This window comes from Typopeltis vanoorti, chromosome 20 (assembly GCF_054136105.1).
Source record: "Typopeltis vanoorti isolate ZY-2024b chromosome 20, IOZ_Tvanoo_1.0, whole genome shotgun sequence".
NCBI classification, from domain to species: Eukaryota; Metazoa; Arthropoda; class Arachnida; order Uropygi; family Thelyphonidae; genus Typopeltis; species Typopeltis vanoorti.
Window position 1 is genome coordinate 37,828,314 of NC_143568.1, and position 24,478 is coordinate 37,852,791.

The window sequence follows — 24,478 nt, forward strand, 5'->3', positions numbered from 1 at the left end:
TGATGTTGAGTTGGGGTTTGTTTTCAGATTTGTTCCTGTAGCTGACTTTTTGCTGTTCGCCCTGGTTCCCTGGCGAAAACAACGGGGGCCTTGTTTAACCGGGCGACGTCCCAGCCGGCATGAAATTTGTCATGTTGTACCATCATTTTTTATTTTGGTTTAACCAATAAGAATACAATTTGGTCGGCTAAATCCCAGATTGCCAGCCCATCCTCGTTCGGTCAGTATCAAAGTAGATACCCAACAGGGTGCACCACGAGAAGGTGAGGATTGGACATTAGGTCAGAAGCCCTGGTCGGTTCTCCGCATTCCTTTAAAGGCTATGTGGAGGTCTCCTCTCAGTTATACAGCTTTGACCCTTAAGCACCCCAGAACCAAATCTTGGAGTCTCAAATCTTTGAGTCTGAAAAAGTCATTGACTGATTCAACTAGGGAGGTATGTGGTGAAGTTGTCTGCAAGGATAGAAAAATAACACCATAGTGGACACAAGACGTTAAAGAAGCAGTCCTGGAAAAGAAGAAAGATATCAATAGTTCCTACCAAAGAAGTCAACAGATGCCCTAAAAGATTACAGAAGAAAATGTAAGAGAGCTAAGTTATGTGTGAAATTATCTAAACAAAAGTTGTGGGAAGACTGCTAAGAGTATGAAAAAATAAAGAGGTGGGGGGGATAAAGCTGAACGTGAGTGAGAATTACAGAGGAATTTTTTTTATTAAGCGTTTCAGGTAAGATTTATGCAAACATACTTGAAAAGAGGTTGTGAAAGATTATGGAAGATAAACCTTGAAAAGAACAAACAGGGTTCAGGCTAAATAGAGGTTGTCAAGATCAGATTTTCACTCTAAGGCAAATAGTTGAGAAATTGTGGGAACATGACAAGGATCTGTACTGAAGTTTTGTAGATCTGGAAAAGGCATATGATAAGGTGCCCAGAGAAAAGCTTTTCAAAATACTACAATTATATGGGGTAAATGGAACATTATACAGAGCAATACCTAGTTTATATTTAAGTTGTTAGTCAGCAGTTAGAATTGAAGAAAATACAGATAGATGGTGTGATGTAAAATCATGGGTAAGACAAGGATTTATATTATCTCCACTCTTATTCATCATCTATATGGATCACATTATGAAATGTGATCTAATATCACATTCTAATATCAGGCATTAGGCCTGATATTAGAATTGTGGGTGTCAAACTTGATATACTCCTAAACACGTCTAGTGCAAGTCTTCAGGATTCTCTAACTAAATTGAATAATAGCTATTACAAATTTGGCATGAAAATCGGCAATAAAAACGACCAAAACTATGAAAATAGGCAGAAGCATAGAAAACCTCATCTGCATTCTATAATAAATTTAGTTTAATCCTTTATCCAAGTGTGAGCAAACAAAGTTTGCACCTGAAAGTATCTTCAGGACTGGGGTAAGGTGGTACAACACCAGGACACTCCTTGCAAAAGGTGGAGCATGCTACCAACACTCCTATCTCAGTATCTCCCATAATGCAAAACACATCTCCTTGCGGATATGTCTAATGTTATGCATTAAGGGAAGGGCCACAACCCAGACCTTTATTGAGGTCTGGGTTGTGGCCCTTGGCCCTCACTAAAGGTCGAAACCTTGGCCCCCAAAGTTTCGACCTTTATTGAGGTCTCTTCAGTGGGAGCCAGGCCCAAGTGGAGATACCAAGCAGAAGCATTAGCAGGTCATCTCTTCCTATAGGAGTTTTCATCATCTGCATTCAGAATGGAGATCTTATAGAACAAGTAAAATATTTCAGCTATTTAGGCACAGTTTTCAGTGAAGATGGTGGGTTAAATCTGGAAATACACAACAGAATAAGCAAAGCCAGTATGGTGGGTAGCCATCTGAATAAATTTATATGAAATAAGAGAGAAATTAGCCAAATAAAACCAATCCTAGCAGTATACAAGACCATGTTCAAACCAGTTTTAAGTGTGGATCTGAGAGCTAAGTTAGAAATAAAGCACTTGATCAAAGACTAGAGACCCACAGATATGAGGGTTCTGAGAAAAATTAGGGGAGTGAACTGATGGCATCAATGGCAGAATCATGTGAAATACAAGGCTATTAGGAAGGAGCTTGACATTGTTGGCATTCAGGATTGTGTTAGTAGAGCTGATCTCAGGTGGTATGGCGACAACAGAATGGGAGAGGATAGATTAGCTAAACAAATGTTATTTGCTAGGATGGCAGGAAGGAGACCAGGAGGAAGACTAAGATGTTGGTTGATTGATACAGTAAAAAGTGCCTTAGAAGACAGAAATATAAGATCTAATAATATTGCAATATTGACAGATAACAGGCTAATCTGGAGGAAAATTGTTAGGAAGTTAGTAATGATTTAATTTTTCATGTAGTACTATCATAAGATCCTGTACCCCCCCCTCCTCCCCTCAGGGGATGTTTATAAGATCCTGTATACACCCTGAGGCTATATGTCAGGAATTTGATGATGATTATTTATTATCATTATTCCATGACACTTCCAAGGAGTCCAAAGACTCATCGAGGGAGGGTACCTACTCTACAAATCTCCATCTCCGCACTTAATTCACCAACTACACCAACCGCTACTACCATCATCATCTACACCAACGCCATCTACTGCCCACCACCACTAGTATTTTTTGTCTGTAAATTGCATGTTTTCTGAAGGCTGATTTATTGTATGTGGGATGAAAAACCCAAGTTTCTTGGAGAAACAACTCTGCTGTCTCCTTATGAGATTGCCTTACTCACCTTCAATTGAAAAAACATATAAAGATTCCTCTTGTCATGATGAGAATTGAACTTAGGCCTTTTCCAATTGAAGGGCTCAGTGTACTGTTGCTCTTCCAATTGCACTATGGAGGTGATCTTAAAAAAAAAATTGTGGAACGCTCAATGATTTTGCATGTTATCCTTGTGCAGGGGGCCCATGCTAATCTTCTCTGTATCGTTCCAATTTTAACATGTTTTGCTAAAGCAAGTATTGATGATGCTTCCAAAAAAAATTTGAAAGCAAGGCAAATGTGAAATTGATTTTTTTGAGAATTTTTCAAAATGTTTCATGAGGTTTACAATGAAGTGGTGAAATTATACATGCTAATTGTAACAGATGGCCATGGACTCTGGTGTTGGAAATACCTAGGCATGATAGGTTGCAAACCTATCATACGTAGGTCCTTTGGGTTAGTTACAGACAAGATGGTCCAGGAACTCTGTTCTTGAGACCAATTGTCTAACTCTTCTAAGCCACTTTGCTTTCTGTGAAATCTCATTAGCGACAGAAGTCAACATTAACAAGTTTTGGTAGAGGTTCTGCAAAGGCAAACATTATCAACAATCAGATTGCATGGTATATTACCATCCTACAGAGAATTAGTGATGTAAACATCTATGTTAGAGGATCCCACTGAAGCAGGTAATATTTCCATACCTCTTAATCTAAGGCTATCATCTTCACTGGCTGCCATATCAGGAGAGGATTCAAAGTAGCACAGTTCTATCCCTTCTTTAAGAACATCTTGTAACATCTCATATTTAGCTTCCTTTCACTCATTCTCATCTCAAGATTTTAAATGTAGTTATCAGCATGTCTCTCAATGATGTCTCTATTAAAACTAAGTTGAATCATTATTTGGAGATGGAATTTGCCAGGCAGCATCATCCTTCCTGGTATCATCTCCTTGATCCAAGCATAAAGAGAGAAAGTGTCTTTGTGTCCAAATGAAGGCATTATATATGAGCAGAAGTGTTTTTATATGTGCTAGAACAATATTGAATGCAGCATTTCCTCCTCCGAGTAAGATGTTTGAAGATTTTTTATACTTTTGGGGGGACTTTCTTTCTTTTCCATTCCACCAATCCACCAATTTTAATCCATGGTTGTCCATTCCAGAAGAATAACTATTTTCCATTCATCTTCTTCTGATGAAGCAAAGTCTTCTCTTTCATCTACTTCATTAGCTGTAGGATCAGATGGCTTTACTGCTGTTGAACATTGATAGGGACCTCTCTCTCTGCCTATCTTGCAAGATCTAATTGATTTACTTCTGTTTACCAAATATGTACTATTCTGTCTTCCCCAGTCAAGAATATTGTTCATTCCAAAGAAGGAAGATGCAAAGACACCAGTTTCTGTCCAGTTATAGTTGCTCCTGTTCTTTGTCTTTTCATAAGGCCTGAGTTAAACATCTTCGGCCATACATCAAGCATGATTTTAGGCAGAGGGCCTTCATCATTATGGATGACTGTGCCAAGAACTTCATTCTTTTCTTTCTGAACTCATGATGCTAACTTCAGCCTCTTTTTATGGAATCTATGGGTCTTCAGAAGGTCTTCCTTCCAGCTATACTTTGTTTACTCTACAAATTCCCCTATTCTCATGGACTCCAGATTGATGTCCATCCCATCACTTAGGAGTGCTCATCATGGAGATCCCTCTGTCTTCTGGTTTCTTCACTCGCATCATCAATGAGTGTCTTCATTCTTTTCCTAGCAATATTGGCTACTTACTCGACACAGCGATTGTTAATGCTATGGCATTTTCTGCTAAACTTATACTCATAGCCTCTACCTGTACAGAAGAGGACCTAGAACTCCTCCACCTAACAGTAGACTTTTTTTCAGATTCACGGCCTATGTGATACTTGAGAATGCTTTCTCTTGTCCTCTTAGGTAAAGACAAGAAATTGAAGGTTGAGAACTTCTCAGCTTTCCCCGCATTTCACGACTGTGCATTCCATCTCATTTATGCAGGAGTTGAATTAGCTTGGTGTTCTTTTTTACTCTAGGATCTTTTTCTCTCTCAATCTCCCACTTAAATCTACAGCCTCTGTTCATTCTTAATTACTTCCTTCTTCCTAGACTGAATTATAAGTTAGTCCCAATTAATGTCTCTCACTCAGTACTCTCCAGAATGGATGTAGCTATCGCTGATCAGTCCATTCTTGATTGCATCTTTTTTATGATGTGTCATTAGAATTTTTACTTACCACTGAAAACCATGGTTGTATTCAGATTCTCTCATTAAGTACAGAAAATTGTAATGGTTAGTGCCTGGGTTACATCCATTGAGATTAAAGAAATTTTCCCTCTCACATCAAAATCTTGATCTAAATATCAAAACTTCATTTCTATGTTTCTTAAAATTGTAATTATTTAAATTTATTTCTTTGAATTCTAATAGCTGTAGATGGTATTATTCTCCTGGAGTTGAAAGCATATATTGACATATACTTGCAGTTTAAGCATTGTTATTATTGTGTTTATCTCGTTTTAACTGTATTGACATTGGCTAGGAAACCTGATCAAAAATGCTATGAGTATTAAATAATTTATTTTATAGTGTGTCATTCCATTACTCCATAATTTTATCTGAATTATGTCTTGCTGCCTCTAGGACTTCCAAGTATTGAGGATAATTATCGATTTATCTCTAGATGAGTGCTTGATGGAAAGCACTGATTACAACTGTCTCAGCTGAACAAAATTGATGGGTTTGAATGCTGCACCATTCATTTATTAGAGCTGCATCAAAAGTATCTAAATACATTCTCTACCAGCATCAATGGATTAGGGATGGGACTTGCCTCCTATCTGGATTTGAATGTATAGACCTTCAAAACAAGAATCATTGCTCTGCATACTTGAGCTCATGCAACCCAAGGGAAAAGTGATGACAAGAACTGCAGGTCTGACTGGTAGAGTACAGAAAATTTGGCTCATCTTGCACGTTATTTTTATTGCACATGAAGAACACGTACCAGGAGACACAATGCAGTAGTTGAGGATCATAGAATAGGTTAAAGAACAAAGATTGGATAACAACAGTAGAACTCCACTATCAGACTGACATAAGATTGAGGAACCCTAACCTTGAAGTAGAGAGGAAAAATTTAGTCTTTGTCAATGTACAGGTTGTGAGTTCTGGACAACCACTTTTTTCCCTCATGAGAACATTGCCTAACTATGCTAAAATCCAAGATGGTGGTGTGTCTACTTCAAGAATAACATCACATTATGCCAAACTTTACTTGGAACTGTATCTTTTACTAAGCTTTGGATTCTCATAAGATGATTTCAAGATACTTTCATGCCTTGAAGAGTATACTGGTAATGTGGTGAACTTACCAGAGAAGGACATCCTGATTCCCGAGGTGTAAAGTTCAATAGCACAGGATATTGTTGGGGCTAAGGCTCTTCTGGCTCTGCACATGGTGTGGGGCCAGAATAGGCCATATGTAGCACTGATTTCAGTGCAAAAGTAGAAAAATAAGAAAAAAAAATCTCCAGTGGTCTCAAATCTGAGGATGAAATTCATCTACTATAAGTAAACTGCCTAATGGCAAACACTTCTGTTAGAGTGGAATTCAAACCTTGGGAAGCACTTGTTTTTGAGTTTTAAAGTGATTTTTAATGCTTGGCATTCTATAAATGTAGTTGTTCTAAAGTAACCTTTAAAATTATCTTGGAGATTGTTTATAGTATTCTGTGAGATCTTGGATTATATTTTGTTTCTTTTCTGTCCTGAGTCAGTTTCAAGAATGCCCTTTGGTTGGAAAGCCCTAAATTCGAATTCTTGGACATGAAGAACCTCTATGAAGACTTTTCAACTGAAGGCGAGTTAGCTAGTCTCATAGAAGTGACAGGGCTTTTATCCCAGAAACTCGGGTTTTTTCATCCCATAAAATAGGCAAACCTGCCAGAAAAACACAGTTTACAGTCATAAATAAGCTGGCCTCGTAGCCTTAGCTTCTTCAGTTCTAAATCCAAAGTAACTAACCCCATTTCTGGAAGTAAGAAAATATTATCTTACATTCATATAAATATTGTAACTTTTTAGGTTCCTATGTATCATTCTAGATGATAAAATCCTTTTGCTTTATATATATGTAATGTCCATGGCAGCATTTGATTCTGCTGTTGTCAATAGTAGTGCATGTTTCCATTGTCATCCAAAAGATATTTTCAATATTTTTTAGATGACAGCAATGCAATGCAATGCAATGCAATTTTTCTTTACTTATTAAGCCTACTAGCTAATCACAACCATTGCTGGCCTGGTCATACCTGCTCTCCAACCAACAGGTTGCAGGTTTGAATCCTGCTGTGGGCATGGATGTTTGTGATTGTCTTTAGATGGAAGATGAATTTCATTGCTTGGTGTGAGACCACTGCCTCACTTGTTGAAGACCTGAAGTTTCTTGAAAAAGTTCCATGTTTGGTCTCTAGAGCAGCATTTCCAGACTATGTAAAAATAAATTTAAAAAATTATCAAAAAATATATATAAATTGATAAAAATAAGAAAAAAAAATCTTTAGCCCATCCATGGCACAAATGTACTATAGGTTTACTAATAACCTTTTGTGGGTGGGAACCACATAAACCAAAAAAAAAAAAAAAAAAAATGTAACCTATTACCTGTAACCACTTGCAATCATGTAAAAGCCAGCCTAGCCTGAGTGGTTAGCATATCTGCTCTACAACAACCAGGCTGTCGGTTCAAATCTCACGATGGTCACAGATGTTTAGTTAATCTCCTTAGGTGGTAGATGAACTTCATTGTTTTTTATGAGACTTCTACTACTTCTACTACTACTCTGCTTATTAGAGGCCTGAAATCTCTGGTCTCTAAAGCAGAATTCCCAAATGATCTAACCTTTAGCCCACTGACTGTACTGATAATATGTACTGAACACTAACAACTTTTCATGGATGAGATTCACATAAAAAAGCGAGTTCTTATAAAACCTAATTTTGAAATAATTAGATTTTATAAGGAGAAAAAAACCATCTGAATAAACATTTATCATATTCTAGAAGGAACTTAAACCTAGAACTTTCTAAGCTAAGAACATCAGCATTATCAAGGGACTTTGTGCATCTTGTGTTTTTAGATGAAATGGTTTTGAGGTGTCAACATTGTAAAAACTGCTAAGGATTGCTTTTTTTTTTTTTTTGTAACATGTTATGCTTCAAAGCTCTAGTTGTATAATAAGACCTATTACAAAAGTCTTTTCCTCTCTCCCCTTCCCATTGGGCTTTAGGGTTTTCAATTTCTGATTTCTGTATTTTTTTTTAAAGATGTAATTTTTTTTTAATTGCCTTAGATGTTTACAAATGGTTACTCCAGCATATTAAGTTGGATTTCAGGTAATTCTTAATTTTGCAGGTATTGCTCATCGAGATCTTAAACCAGAAAACATCCTTTGTTTCAGCGAGGACCAGGTAAACTTTTTACTTTTTTTTGTTTTTATGAATCTGTGTAATTGCAATATGTAATTAATACATTTGTGTGTTTCTTTAAACTTATTGATATTATACTGTATTGTCTTATTCTCTAGCTTTCTAAATTGCTAGAATCATTATTCTTATTTTTCTAATAGGTCTTCTTAAAGTGAGGTTTTCATATTTAGTTGTATTTGAGCTAATCTCCAGTATAAATGTCTGGTTCTCCCTAAAGGTAGATCAAACTATATCCTGAAAAAAAGATGTGCTCAGAAACCCTTATATCTAATTACACCATTTCCATCAATTAGGAGATAAAGCAAAAAATCACAATTACTCGGAGGAGGGGGGGGGGATGGACACATGAAAGCCAGGTGCATTATGTAAAAAAAAAAATGACACCGAGTCTTGTCATTGTGTACAAGTGAATGATGCTGTCAACGGTATATTCAAATGAGCCATGATGTAAAAGTGGGCATTATGGAGTAGTTTTCTATTTCATGTCTGAAGTGAGAACTTTTCATGATAGCAAAATTATTGGTTATGGCTGCAGACATCATTTAACTTATGAATTCAGGTGGCAAGTCATTGTAAGAATAAAGGTTGGCCAAAGTTAGTCGGAGATGAGTCGTTCTGTTGTTTACACACTGTTGAACCACAGAACCAATTCCAATAGTTAATAACAGATGTCTTGTGTGAAGGATGATTATGTGAAGCTGAAACAATAATTCTGAAACAGTACTTCATTTTGTGGACAGAATAAACTCTTTATACAACTGCATCAAGTTCACTGTTAAACATGAATCTAAAAGCAGTCTTTGATGTCTTAGTAATCTGTACTCTACAGGTAATATTATTATTATTTTTGTATGGGTGCCTCCATGGAGTCCAAAGACTCATCACAGGAGACCCAAATTATCCACATAATTTGTCATGCCTCTCCATGAACCCATTAAGACAAAGCACCCGCAACTGTCTCTGGCAATCCATTTCACTCATTCATAACTCTCCAAACAAAAAATCTAGTCCTCACACCCCATACTAATCCCACCTCTATTTAACTGACAGGGATGACCCATTGTTCTCTCCCCTCCAGCCAAGTGCTGAAACATTTTCCTGCATCAGTCCTATAAAACCCTTTAACATGTTCATGTGAGGGTGTTAGTAACTCACTCATTGCAAACCTAACCATCTGGTAATGTGAGTGAAATTACTGGCAATTTTGCTCCTGATTGTCATTGAAAGTGCCACTTTTCATAATGGTATCTTTGATTTTAACTAATCCCGCATTGAGGAGGGGGGGGGAAATAGGTGAAAAGAAATGTTCTTTGCAGAATATATTAAAAAAAAACCAATATCTGTGAATATTACTTACTATATTTGATTTAATGAAAGATGCAAAGAAAAATATAAGGAAGAGAAAGAATAGACATGAATAAAAATACTTTCAGCACTATAAAATGGATTAGCAATAATTTACATTTGAGATATATGTGCACTTGTGTTATTAAGTATCTGTTGGGGGGGGGGTGAAGAATTCATGATCCTATAAACTCTAGACTTTCATATTTGCATTTATGATGGGCATAATTAAAAAAAAACAACTTATGAATAAATCAAAAGGAATTTGTTTGCAAAATATAAATCACTAACAGCCACTATACTGCAGATGCAAGAAAAACAAGCAATTTTATTGTATCACTGAATAAGGTACAGACACATTTGCAGTCTGTGTAATCTATTTGTCAACCAACAGTGCAATTAGAGACAACTGGGATAAATACGGCACTACCTAATGTAGCACTTCCCCTGCCCCAGACTCTATGCTGCATAGACTCAAGCCAAACATAGCATCTAACTAAACACAGTTGTCCTAACATTTGTCCAGATTTTCAATTACATGAAATAAGCATTTCTTCCGTTGCATTAAATTTTCGTTGTCATTAGATGTCATTAAGACAGATCACAAATGCTAACTTCAAATAAAATTCTACCAAAAGAGTTGCAACTAACATGCAACATAAATTTTCTGTCAGTGAGGCTGCCTACCAGTCTGAGGTGGAAGAAGCACACAAACAAGTGGCAATGAAATTCTACTGTAAGAGTTGCAACTAACATGCCATATGAATTTTGTGTCAGTTCAGCCTGTCTGCATGATGTGAAAGTGGCACACAAACAGTAATGAGAAGTCCCGTCAGTACAATAAATGTGCAAAGCACTTCCTGATGTGAACGTGTTAAGCAACTTAAATGTTTCTATCATATCCCATCTTTTTTCTCCTATCAGCCAACTTCTGCAATCCACACACACACCCTCAATCTATCCTTATAGGGAACATTCCACAAACCACTCACTATCCTTATCACTCTCCTCTAAATCTTCTTCACTGCTTCCTCATCTCCAAGAAGCCCAGGAGACCAGACTTGAGCACAGTAATCAAGATGTGGATGTATCAAGGCATTATAAAGAGGAATAACTACTTCCTTATCTCGACTTGTTAATGTATTCTTCAATGGCCAAGTGATCATAATTATGGGTTTCCTTAGCAATCATATTGTAATAGATTTCATGATATGATATGAACACAGATGGATAAGAAAATAACTATTTATTAACTTAAAAGCTAATATGATTAGCAATCATATGTCCTCGTAAACTTGAACTCTTTATTTACCACCAACCCTAAATCTCCAGCTTCCTCTATTTCCTGGAGTACAGTGCCATCAATGTGATACACAGCTTGTAATCTGTTTATCCCAAAATGAATAACATTATTGTTATTCATTAATGAATAACAAATTGAATCGCATTTCATCACATTAAATGGATAGCCATTATCTTTTGCCCATACTGAGAGCCTGTTTAAATTGTCCTGCAAGCTCTCCACATCGTTTTGATTAACTATTACTCTACCAAATTTCGCATCATCATCAAACAATTGAATATTTCCTTTCAGGTTATTTTTATTTATTATTATTATTCAGGCCTCCATGTAGTCAAAAGACTCATTGTGAGAGGTCCTTCCCAGGAAACACAGTCTATCATACCACTCCTTGAACTTATTGATCATTGTTGCTTTCACCACTCTATTCCTATATCATTTATGCACAAAATAAACAGCACTGAATCTTGCAGCACACCGCTAGTCACCTGTTTTTGCCTCAATTCTGCTCCTTCATATACCACTTTTTGATATCTGCCTAGCATCCACCCTCTTATCCACTTAACCAGTGTCATATCCATCCCCATTTGTTCTAATTTGCTTGACAGAGTTCCATGTGGTATTCTATCAAATGCCTTTGCAAAATCCAGCAGAATCATCATGTAGCCATTTTTTTTTTTTATCCAACTCTGCTGTTACTTTACTATAAAAAGTTAGTAAATTACTAAAGCATGACTGACCCTTCAAAAGCTATGTTGCCCCTCATACAGTATCATATTTTTATCTACCTATTCTTGAATTCTCTCTTTTTGTCACATATGTTAAAGCAGCAACCTCACTAGGATAATATACCCTTGCAAAGTGGTCACTCAATAACTCAACTATTTTATCTGCTTCTGTCACCTTGTGGCCATCATCACTCATTAAGGTTAATCTTCTACAGTCATTCTTCCTCTTACTTGCCACATAACAAAAAAATTCTTTGGGATTTCCTTTGGCCTGCTTGGCTAGATTCTTCTCATAATCTGATTTTGCCTTTCTTCCCTAAGCCTTGTACTGTTTGTGAGTTTGCTGGTCACCTTTTTCTTTATATATCCTCCACAGCATTTTCTTCTTCTGAAGCTCATGCTTACTGATATTACTCATCCATTTAACTCTAACCTGATTAGATGGATGAGTAATATCAGTATCCTCTAGATGACTCTTAACTATCTCCCGTGCACTACTAACATCCTTACCTGACAGTGTTTTCTACCATGGCACAGATTTAAGCTTCTTCCTAAGCTTGTCATTATCACCTGCTTCATAGTTCCACATATACCCTTTCTTGCAGAATATTCCTCATGTATAATTTCCCAAGGCAAGACTGCACTAATCGGAGGAAATGTGGTCATTTTGGTTATGGATAGCTTTTCTGATCTTATGACCAGGACCAATACTCTCACACCCTTAGTCCCCTCTATCACATGCTGCCGCAAGTAATTATTTATCAATAGGTGTATCCTTCCAGTCTATGCAGTCATCCCTCGACTTGTGGCAGGGTTCCGTTCCATCCGGCAGGACGTAAGTCAGTTGGACTTAAGTCGATACATTAAATCAACAGAGTTATAGGGGTTAGGGACTTAACCATAATAAGTATACTATCATTTTAATTTTTAAACCTTATAAAACTGTACTGTGCATTACTGCCACTATAAACAGAATATAAATAGAAACAAATATAAATAGAATAATCACCTAAATCATCCTCCACAATCAAATCTTCATTACCTTTCCTATGTGAAGGACTAGGTGCAGCTCTTCTGGTGTAACTTTTTTTTTTTGATGAAAATGTCCGATGTGCTTTGCTTATTTCTCTTCTTCTTTTCATCATAAATTTGTTTATAGCAAACAAATGCATCATGTACTTTCCTTACTACTAATAAATGGCGTTCAACATTGGGGTATATGTCTTCAGCCATTTTGAGAACATCACTAACTTCAGAGAATGTTTCTGCAAGACCCTTCACTGTGAATTGCTTAACTACCTCTTCTCATTTCTCTTTTCTTCTCTCCCTTTTCTCATTCTTCCTCTTCTACAACATGTTGTTCCTCCAGTTCGGCCAATTCTTCATTGGTGAACTCTTCACGGGCACTTTCTATGAGTTGAACTATATCGTCATCATTCACTTCGAGATTCAGATTGTTTGCTAGGCCCACTATTTCTTCGCTCAATTTACAGGGGTCTTCATTTTTTTCAAAACTTCCATAATGTGCACAAACCTTTTTGATGTCTTTTTTCATATGCGCCTCATACACTGAGAGATCGCTTTGTCCCAAGCTACAGCAATATTTTTAATAGCATGATAAATATTGAATGCTTTGCAGAATTGCATGAGAGTCTGATCATTTCTTCAGTGGCATAAATGGCTTGTGAGAAAGTTCTCCATAGATAATAAGCCTTAAACACTGAAAGAACCACCTGATCCATCAGTTGGATCAATGAAGTAATGTTTGGAGGGAGAAAAATGACCTTTATCTTGTGGTTAAGATCATCGATGTAAGGTGGATGACCTGGAGCTTTATCTAGAATTAATAAAATTTTAAATTCTACATTTTCTTTCACACAATAGCTTTCCATTTCACTCGCATAATTGATTAAGGCATCCGCAAACAATTTTTGAGTTATCCACGACTTCTTATTGCTTTGTTAATGAACTGGAAGAGTATGCTTCCTAATGTTTTTGGAGGCTCGTGGATTCTCACTGTGCCATATTACAAATAGTTTCAGTTTATATCCAGCCACATTACCCCCTAACAGAATGATAATGCGGTCTTTAAGAGTTTTGAAACCAGGCATAGATTTTAGCTTTTGGTAGATTAATCTCTGCTCGGACATTTTTTTCCAAAACAAGGAGGCCTCATTCATATTAAATATTTGCTGGGCAAATAATTTTTTCCTGTAATAATTTTATCTAAAATAATTTTCTCCACATACTTTTGGCAGACTTCTCATCAGCACTTGCAGATTCACCATACATTTTCACATTATGCAGTGCAAAACTCTGCTCGAATCTCGTGAATCAACCAGAAGAAGCATTGAATTTGTAGTCGTAATTGGGCCCTGCTTTCTCCTTCAACATTTTGAAGAGACTTAGTGCCTTAGCGGTTATTGTCACAGTGCTAAGGGGTATACGCTTTTGATTCAGGTCCTCTATCCTTGATGCAAGTAGCTTTTCCATATCACCGATAGGACCTCGTCATTGCTTCATCACTATTGCCGATTTAATGGAAGCAGATCCTTTCACAGCCTCTTTTTTTTATCCTTATTTTTCAAAATGGCCATCACTGTAGAATGAGACCATCCAAAGTCATGTGCGATCACATTGATGGGCTTACCAACTTCATGTTGCTTTATAACTTGCAACTTGTTTCGAGATCAATTGCTTGCCTCTTTTTCTGTGATTCTTCACTAGATTTTTTGATTGGGCATGTAGGGGACCATGTTGCACAAAATATTGTGAAATATTTAACGATAAACACACAAATAACCTATTTCTCAAACACAAAATCAACACAGGAACTGTTGAAAATATGTGCTGATTTCTGACTGAACTTGCCACTGAATGTGACTGCTCATGATGCATTGTTTCTAAATAGAATCTCTTTTATTCAATTGGGTCTTGTTCAAAAGTATAGTTGAAAATGTTATTTATTCCCTTATGAGATCACGGACGTATCTTCGAATGGACGTAACTCGAACTGACGTAAGTCAAGGGATGACTGTATCTCCATAGTTGAAGTCCCCCATAATAATCACTCAACCTGTATTCATTGTACTAATTTGGTGATACATATCTTCCAGATCATCCATGGAACTCTCTGGCCTATAGAAACAACCAACTGTATATTTTTTCTTACTGGCCTTAATCTTACACCAGACTGCTTCAAATGAACAGCCACCCTCCTGCCTAGCTCTTATTCTTTTTGGCTGTAATTCATCTGCTATCATCAGCAGTACCTCCCCCCCCCCATCCTGTCTTCCCTGAAAATACTAAACTCTTCACATTCTTTCTCTGTAACTACATCATCTGCTGTTGGTCAAGTCTCACTAATGCCTATAACTTTTGACAAGGTTGACTTACCAATACCAAAAAACTCGTCCCTCTTGTTTCTGATACTTCTGGCATCAGTATATAGAAACTGTGGCATCCCTTTAACTCCCCCCCCCCTACTTCCTGAATTGACTACCCTATTCAGTATTTTTTGTTTGAGAGACTAGATTCTGCACTTGGTCATTCTCACACTCACTTGTCTCATGAGTGCCTTCACACATACTCATCTTCTTCCACCCTAATTGTTTAAATTTTGTTGAATCTGCGCTTCAGCATGCTCAGTGAACAAATCTGTCTCTAGACACCTAACACCAAAACCATTTAGATGCAGTCCATTGTACAAATCCTTCTTTCCATCAAATACAGACCACAAATCCACAAGTCCTACATCATTCTTTCTGCACAACCTATGTATAGCCTCATTAGCTAGGAACGGCCTCCTGCTCAGTTCATCTCAATCATAGCATGGTAGGAGACTTACAATCTTCACCTTTTCACTCTTTAGTTCTGCCTCTTCTAAGAACAACTTTACAAATGCTATTTCTTTTCATACTCTGATTTAGTTTTCCGCACAATACTCATTATTTTCTGGCCTGAACTTTATATATTTCATAACTCTTCTCACTCTTATTCTCACGATATTCTTTCCACATATTTAGTAGGATATTTATTTATTATTTATTAATTAATTTTATTTATTTAGTAAGATATTGTAAACAGGCCAGAAAATCTAGAGAGAGAGAGAGAGAGAGAGAGAGATGATTCTGAATTGTTCTGCAAAATAAAGGCAATCCAAAAGAATTTTATCATTATGTCACAAGCAAAAGAAAGAATGAATCTGAAAGAATAATTTTATTGGTAGAAGAGAAATCTCATTATAAGAAAGAAGAAGAATTTATTGAATTGTTGCGAGACAACTTTCTCAAGTAGCATGTGAAAGAAGAAACTCAAAGTCAAAGAGTGTTGGATTTGCTCATAGCATCAGAAGGGGTCTCTGTTAGGAATATGGCTATTTTATCACCAATTAGTGACAGTGATCATGCTGTGCTTTCTTGGGAAGTATCTACTTATATTGATGCTCCGATTAAAACAGGTTACACGCTGAAACTACAAAGCTGGAAATTATGATCAACTTAGGAGAATACTATCTTTGATCCCATGGTATCAGTTACTGAATGGGAAAATATCTTTAAAAAAATGCTTAAATGAGGCGGTATCTGAATGTATCCCTAGTGTCTGAAGAATAAATAGGTTGGGAGTGAAATGGATGTGCAACCTTATTAAGCAGGAGATCCACAAGAAGAAGAAGAAGATATGTAAAGAATATCATGAGAATAAGAGTGAGAGAAGTTATGAAATATATAAAAAGCTCAGGCTAGAAAAGTAACGAGTATTGTGCAGAAAGCTAAATTGGAGTATGGAAAGGCAATCCAAAAGGCAATATAAGCTAAAAGCAATCAAAAAGAATTTTATCATTATGCCACAAGCAAAAGAAAGAATGATTGTAAAAGAATAGCTTTATTGAATGCAGATGGTACTTGATGTTGGATGCTAATGAGATTGTTCAGTTAATCAATGCTCACTTTGCTAAGATATATCAACCAGGTGTATGTAACGTGCACAGTGCTACTGCTACACTGGAGGAAGAGTTAGAGGTTCATGAAAATGAGGTTGCATAATCTTATAAGAATTTGTCTGTATGGACAGATGGAATATCAGCCTCGTTTGCTAAAGGAATGTTCATCCAAATTGGCTAGGCCTTTCACATGTTTGTATAACTTGAGTCTCAGCTCAGAAATGATACCACAGGAATGGAAGGAATGTATGATAGTTCCATTGCACAAGGGTGGTGCAAAAACTGATGTGTCTAACTACTGACCTATTAGTATCTCTGGTGTAGTAGTAGTAGTGAAGATTTTAGAGAAGTTGGTAAGAACTCGCATACAGAAATGGGTAGACAAGCATTCTATACTCTTTAGGGAACAGCATGGGTTTACTAAAGGAAGGTCATGCTTTAGCAATTTGCTCATATTTTATAACAATGTTACAGCTGAGTTGGAATATAATCTATTGACTTGGATCAGGGGATGGTTGACAGACAGATATCAATTTCAGAACACAAGGACTATATCCGGTTTCACCAATACAGCCACTCTGGTCTTGCTGACCATGTGCTGGATACCTGCCATAGAATACGGTGGAAGAAAGCCACGATAATACACCGTAGTAAATACAAATATGAAAGGCTTTTCATGGAATCAGCTTCAGTCCTAAGAAACAATCCAAACCTCAACAAATTTGGCTGCATGAGACTGCCTCAAATTTGGGAAACCTACATCAGGAGACCTTCAGCCCAATCGCCCAAGAATACCAACATTGCCCGCTAGGGGACACCATCAGGACTTTAGGAGAAATAATAGCTTCCTGCTTCTTCCTCACTTACTGTTTGTTGTGCCTGCGTGCACGTGTCTTGTTCTTAAGTTCCTTGAAAATGGTAACGTGACGTTGCTGAAATATTGAAGTATATTAAAATTTATTTTAATGTATATCCTAGTTTACATTGTAATTTCCTTAAATTATTTAGTAAAAATGCATAACCAACGTTTAAGCCTTTCCATGAGAAAGACAGATATCAAAAAGTGGTATACAGTGGGTGTGAATCTGCCAGATTTAAGGTGACCAGTGGTGTACCTCAGCGTTCAGTCCTTGGGCCATTATTGTTCAATCTATACATTAATGACATCAAGCAAGGGCTAATATCAGATGTGCAATTGTTAGCCAATGATATGAAGATAGGCAGAGCAATCAGGGATGCTACTGATATTCAGTACTTACAAATTGATTTGAACAGGCTGGAAACTTAGGCAAACAAAAATGGCTGTCAGTTTAATGTTAGTAAGTGTAAAGTTGTGCACTTTGGCATGATGAGAGTTCCAGCAGCATATTATATTAGTGGAGTTATGTTGCATGAAACTGTGGAGGCAAGGGATCTTGGTGGATAGGAACTTGAAGTTCATAGGTCACATAGCAAAAGTTGCAAATACAACTCAGAGGATAATTGCGATGTTGAAGCGAACCTTTTTTATTGTGTGCAGATTTAGTCTCTCAGATTCCAAGAGGATAAAGAAACTGTGGAAAGGGTGTAAAGAAGAGTTACAAAGATTATATCTGGATTATGAGGACAGATTGCGAGTATGTGAATTGCAGACTCTGGTTAACAGGAGAAAGAGGGGTGATGTGATAGAGGTCTATAAACTTTTGAATGGGTGTTATAGGATATCATCAGATGAAATTTTTCATTATATGGAGGGTGGGGAGAGAACACTGTGACATTCATGGAGGTTAAATTTATTTGCAGTCAAGAAAGGGGTAAGAGCTTGGTTTTTCTCCCAGAGAGAGCAGTGAGTGAATGGAATAGTTTGTCTTTAGGGATAGTGAGTGCATCTAGTGTGAATGAATTTAAGGGAAGGTATGACAGCTGGTTTGGGTGATTCATAGCCTCCCTCAAAGAGTCCTTGACTCCTGTAGATCTCAGATAATAATAATAATATTTAAAGCTCATGCTCACCTCAGCCTCACACCAGATGGCCTCTCAGTCACACTATTACTTTCTTCAGGTTCCAAATGGAGAGGACATATTCCTTCTGAAATTGTCAGTAATACTCCTCCCCTCCCCCCTCATTTGTCCTTTCTATCTTTTCAAAAAAATGCTATAACTATCATACCTTGAAAAAGTTTATGGAATATCAACTAATTGATCTTGATATTCCTAAGGGATGTCTGGATTTGGCACAAAAGCCCATCATATGATGAAAGAACAGAGCCTTATTCTTTACTGCAAATGCAATACATAGTTTTGTTGCTAACAGTACATTGCATTCCTCTCATTTGACAAGCCTTGCAAAATGCCGAGAGGATACAGAGCAGGAGATGTTTAGGCAGTTGAGCTTGGGTAGTGCAAAAAGAAAGATTATTATGGGAGATTTTAATTACAGCAGTATAAAATGTACATTGGATCTGCCAGAGGGTAAGGTCATAGTTGGGTTCTTTAAAAGTGTTAAAGAAGAAAGAGTGTGGAGTACGGGTTTCGCTGTTACAAGGTAGCAGCGAAAAAGATAAGTTTTTGTTATTATTTATTACAGTTTTTTTACTTTAAATTAGGCGGAATCTAAGCTAGATGCAATGCATTGTCTGTGGGTAATTTGCATTTGTGTAATTTGTACTTAAATGTAATATTTCAGTATTCTTTGTGTAGTGTTTAAATAATGGTGACAATCGCAGCTCAGTTTGCCAATGGCTTATCACCCCCCCCCCCCCCCCCCATTTAAAGCCTACATTTCTCACAGTACACTACAGGATTTTGTGATATGCAGTGCTTGTGGCATGTATGCATCCTAGCAGTTAGATATGTGGCAGGTGAGAGATCAGGAAGTGCATGTCTACAGAAAATGTAGAAGCTGGGAACAACTTTGTGATTTAGAAATTAGCACAGCTGACCTCAGCAGCATTACATCAGAAATGGGTGAATACCGACTGAAAGTGAGACGAGTAGCATGATTGAGGATGAGGATAATGAGCGGAATGTGAATGAAAAAATAAATGTAGGAGTAGTAGGTTTGAAACTCGTGGAGTTTCAAAGATAGTGTTAAATAGGACAATGCAAGAGTAGATAGCTTGCAGAGAGATATAGATGCACTGAAAGAAGAAGTGGAATGTATCATGAAGGAGCTGAGAAGCATGAAGGATGACATTAAGCAACTGGAAACAACTAATGCAAAGCAATTCAGAGTAGGAGTGAGAGAGAGAGAGAGAGAGTTATGGGAATGCTGGAAGGGAAGAGAATAGTAGAACCAGTAAAAGAGAGGGAATAAGAGAAATGCGAGACTGCTGGAACCAGGGATGTAGAGATGACAGGACAACTGGTAAGTTGGGAAACAAATAAAGAAAGCTTTAAAGAAGAAAGAGTGTGGAGTACAGGTGAACAAGGAAGAAACAGAGTGGTAAGAGGTGTGATATGTGGAGACTTGATGATTCGTGGTGTGCAAGATAGAATGCCAGATGAGTGTTTGTCTGGAGGAACGATAGGGTGACTAGGTTAGATATGGTGACTGATTAGATGGTTGGATGGTAGCAGGAGTGGCCTCCTGTGGGAATAGACACTTGCGAGAAGGGGGAACACATCAAGTAATGCTGAATGCAGTGGAGTCTGAAGGGAATAATGATAAATATAGAAAAAGTGACAATGCATTGATTCTTTATACTCAATGCCAGTAGTATCCGGAATAAAGGAGGTGAATTGGTGGTGAATTGGACAAGCATCAGCCTGTCCAAAGATTATCGGGATCTCTGAGACATGGTTGATGATATACTGACAGGAATAGAAGTAGCAGGTTATAGTTATAGGTTGAGAGCAATGGCACTAATGGTTGTGAAATATATGTGAAGTAGAGGTGTGCAGGACAGGATATTATGGGAGCATAGACAATGAAGAGCAGGAGATGTTTAGGCAGTTGAGCTTGGTGAGTGCAAAAAGAATGATTGTTATGGGAGATTTTAAGTATGTTATTATAAATTGGGAAGAGGATACTGCATGTAGTAATAGTAGTAGTAAGGAATGGAATTTCTGGAATTCTTCAGGGACAAATGTCTTAGGCAACATGTAGCAGAAGGAACATGAGGTCAGGAATTTGGTCATAGCATCAGAAAATCTGATTATAACTGAAATGGTCTCTGCCCCCCACCCCCCAGTTGGAGAGAGTGACAGTGAGGTTTTGATTTGAAAGATGAATATACATGCAGGAGTATCAAAAGAAAAAGGAATGTAGGGGGAATTATAAAGGGTGATTATAATAGTCTCAGATATTAACTTAGGACAGTTCCATGGAGTGAGGAATTGGAAGGGCAAGATATCAGCAGTGCTTGGGAACTTGTGAAGGAATTTGTTAGCAGTAATAGCAACTTGTATATCGTGAGTGAAGAAGAGAACACAATTTGGTGTATGACAAGTGGACGACAAACAATATCAAACAGGAACTGCAGATGAAAAAGAGGTTATGGAAGATATATGAGGGGTGGAGAGCAGATGCATGAAGAATGTAAGACTCAGGCCAGGAGAGTGACTAGTACATAAGGAAGGCAAAACTGGAATATAATAAGAAATTGGCCCTTAAAATCCAAAGAAAATTCTAAGCTTTTTTTTTTTTTTTTGCTATGTGACCAGTAGGAGGAGAAATGATTGTGGAAGAATGACGTTGGATAAAAATGGGAATAGAGTGACTGATGCAAAGAACATAGTGGAGTTTTTCAATGAACACTTTATTGGGGTATTGGGAAGTGATTGTGGAAGAATGACGTGGGATAAAAATGGGAATACAGTGACTGATGCAAAGAACATAGTGGAGTTGTTCAATGAATACTTTATTGGGGTATGATCCTAGAGAAGTAGGTTTTAATACTAGAGGGATAGGGCAGGTTTCAGGTTTAGAAATGCAAGAAGAGAGTGTGTTTCGAATACTGAGTATTCCAGATGTCAATAATGCAATGGGACTGGATAGGTTTTCAGAGAATATGATAAAGAACTGACAGCTCCATTGACCTGGCTTTTTAATGAGAGTCTGGCCATGGGAAAGGTACCCAAGGAGAGAAAGATAGTGCCACTGCATAAGAGTGGTAGCAGACTGGAAGTCAAACTATAGACCAGTTTGTATTTCATCAGTAGTTAAGATTTTGGAGAAATTAGTGAGGGAACATATATAGTGTTGGGCAGATGAGGATAATGTGATCTGTGAGAGTCAGCATGGATTTGTTAAGGAATGCTCTTACTTTAGTAATATGATTGCCTTTTATAATAATGTAACAAGAGCAGTTGATGAGGGAAAGGCATATTCTGCCTTTTTTTTGGATTTCAAAGGAAGAGTACCACATGATAAGCTGATATTTAAGTTGCAGCACATCGGTTTAGATGTCAAGTTAGTGAACTGGATTTGGGATTGGCTATCCGATAGGTATCAGAGAGTTGTGTATGGGGGAGCAGTATCAAGGAGGCAGACGTTACAAGTGGGGTTCCACAGAGCTCAGTACTGGGACATGTATTGTTTAACCTTTATATAAATGACATGGTCAATGAAGCAGAGGGGAGTGATATTCAGTTGTTTGCAGATGTGAAGTTCAGAAGGGTATGTTCAGATATGGTAGCCCTTCAGGAGGATTTGAATAAGCAGGAGAGATTGCCAAATGAATTGGGGTGTCAGCTATGTAAAGTCTTGAATTTTGGAAAGACCCCGTTTTTAGAAGAAAAAAAATTCATCTTTCATCAGGACAATGCACCTGCCCACAAAGATGTCTTGGCAATGGGAAAATTAAGGGATCTGTACTATGAATTGTTGGAACATCCACCCTATTCCCCAGATTTGGCTCCCTCTGACTTCTATCTCTTCTCAAAACTAAAACTCTTCCTTGCTGGTCAGCGTTTTTCTTCAATTTGCAGATCTTACTGAGAACCACTACAGGGATGGGATAATGAGGCTGGAGCATCGCTGGAATAAATGTATTAGTCTTAAGATCGATTATGCTGAAAAATAAAAATAATTTTGAAATTATAAATTTGTTTTTCATTGTTAGGCCAAGACTTTTCAGACCACCTTCATAATTGTGCATAACTGTACAGTATCTTTTTATACACCTTTGAAAGTTCATTCCATGTTTACATAAATAACGACAGAGATATATACATTATGTATATTATAGCTATTTATTGTAAGGTTTTGATGTAATTTTATGAATAGTGGCATGTGTACTGTTCAGTCACCTCTCACTATAGCAGACACTGTTATAGTACATCCACTATATCACAAATACTATTATAACATACTTACTTATAACAAATTACTGAAAAATCTGAGCCAAGTCTCATTGCATCAGATTTGTAAAGGAAATTCATTATATTGAACTTTCTACTGAAACAGTTTCTTTGGTGTCTATAATTTTACTCTATTGAGAGTTGAAATTTGTGTTATATATATTTTTTTTTATCTTTTTCACATTAGTATAGCTAATAATTAAATAAATTATAATCTCTCATTCTACTTCTTTAGATTAAAACTATGATTATCCTGCTAAGAAATGGTAATGCATATGACTTTTTGTAGTTACTCTTCCAATTTGATTGAAACCTTGCTACTTTTTTTTCTACCCCATAGAGGATTCCATAGTAATCTCTGTGCAAAAGATTGATATAATTAACAAACTGTTTTTTATTTGTGTAAATATATTAATTATAGTTTACTTTTAGGTGTGCCCTGTAAAAATCTGTGACTTTGACTTGGGAAGTGGTATAATTTTTAATAGTGCATCTCCTGTTAGCACTCCCATATTACAAACTCCAGTAAGTCCATTTTGATTCCTGTTTTGCATATTTTTAAATTTTCAGCTTGCAGTAAATATAGAAAAATTTTGCAATTCTCGTTAATTTTTCATTATTTGAAATTAAGCCAACTATGAATGTAAGATTGTAAATTTGATACTCACAAAAACAAGTAAATAAAATACATTAAATTTGCCATTTATTATGCTAGCTTTTGTGTCAGTTCCATGCTTCTACTATTTTCATAAATGTTGTTGAATTATTATCATATTAACTGTCAATCGTTTTTAGGGTAATGATAACCAAAGTTGGGCATGAAATATTTATTCATGTCTTATAATATATTGAGAGGTGAACATGCCATGAGAGGAACTTGAGCTATAATAGTATTTTATTTATTGAAGGTATAATTATTTTGTTGAGAGAGTTATATGAGAAGAGTAATTTATAAATAAGAATTGGCAAAACATTTTTGACTTACAGGAATAGAATGGTTTCAGCTACAATAAGTAAACCAGTAGTAATCATTGTTATTTACAATGCCATTAATCCTTTTTATATTAAAAAAAATTAAATATAATGGAACGGTACTTGCAAAATAATGTTGACAGAATGACCCAAATTATCCTTGAAACATTGTTATTAGACTCAGCAGGAACATCATGCTATGAGGTAATGGAAAGCATATATATAATTTTGCAATCAGATGTTTCTTCATAATCTATAATCTTGATAAGAAATAATTTTGAACATTATCTCAAAACCAAATATTGAGTTTCAAAAGTACACTAATGAAAAATAACTGAAAACAGAACTAAGTAGTCAGTCATAGTGATTAAGTTCTACAAATAATCACCTGTGTGACTATTATTTTTTAGACTTTTATCTTCATTGTGAACAAGGGTAAATGTCTGAGTGAAGTTGAATACTGTGAAAAATAACACAATTGATCACTGAAAGTTTATTTTTCACTTGGTTAGACTATAATAAATTTATAATAATAATATTTAGTTGCAGATCAAGTGTTGATCAATTTTATTATTAAACCGAACCAACTAGTTTCGCCACACTTTAACTGTTGGCATCTTCAGGGTACATTATAAGTTTAAACAATCTC

At 36.6% G+C, this 24,478-nt stretch overlaps 1 protein-coding gene and 1 non-coding gene across 2 annotated transcripts in view; one reads left to right on the forward strand and one right to left on the reverse strand.

The window, feature by feature from the left end:
- The window catches only part of LOC150095378 (MAP kinase-interacting serine/threonine-protein kinase 1-like), a 248,497-nt gene that overhangs the window by 150,567 nt on the left and 73,452 nt on the right, over nucleotides 1-24,478 (forward strand). The window contains exons 7-8 of the mRNA XM_090410350.1: nucleotides 8,188-8,243; nucleotides 23,290-23,382. Coding sequence (XP_090266476.1) covers nucleotides 8,188-8,243; nucleotides 23,290-23,382 — 149 coding nt within the window. The remainder of the gene's footprint in view (nucleotides 1-8,187; nucleotides 8,244-23,289; nucleotides 23,383-24,478) is intronic.
- LOC150095379 (U6 spliceosomal RNA) lies at nucleotides 2,897-3,000 on the reverse strand. The gene has a single exon (XR_016550108.1). It is a non-coding gene; the product is annotated as a U6 spliceosomal RNA (small nuclear RNA).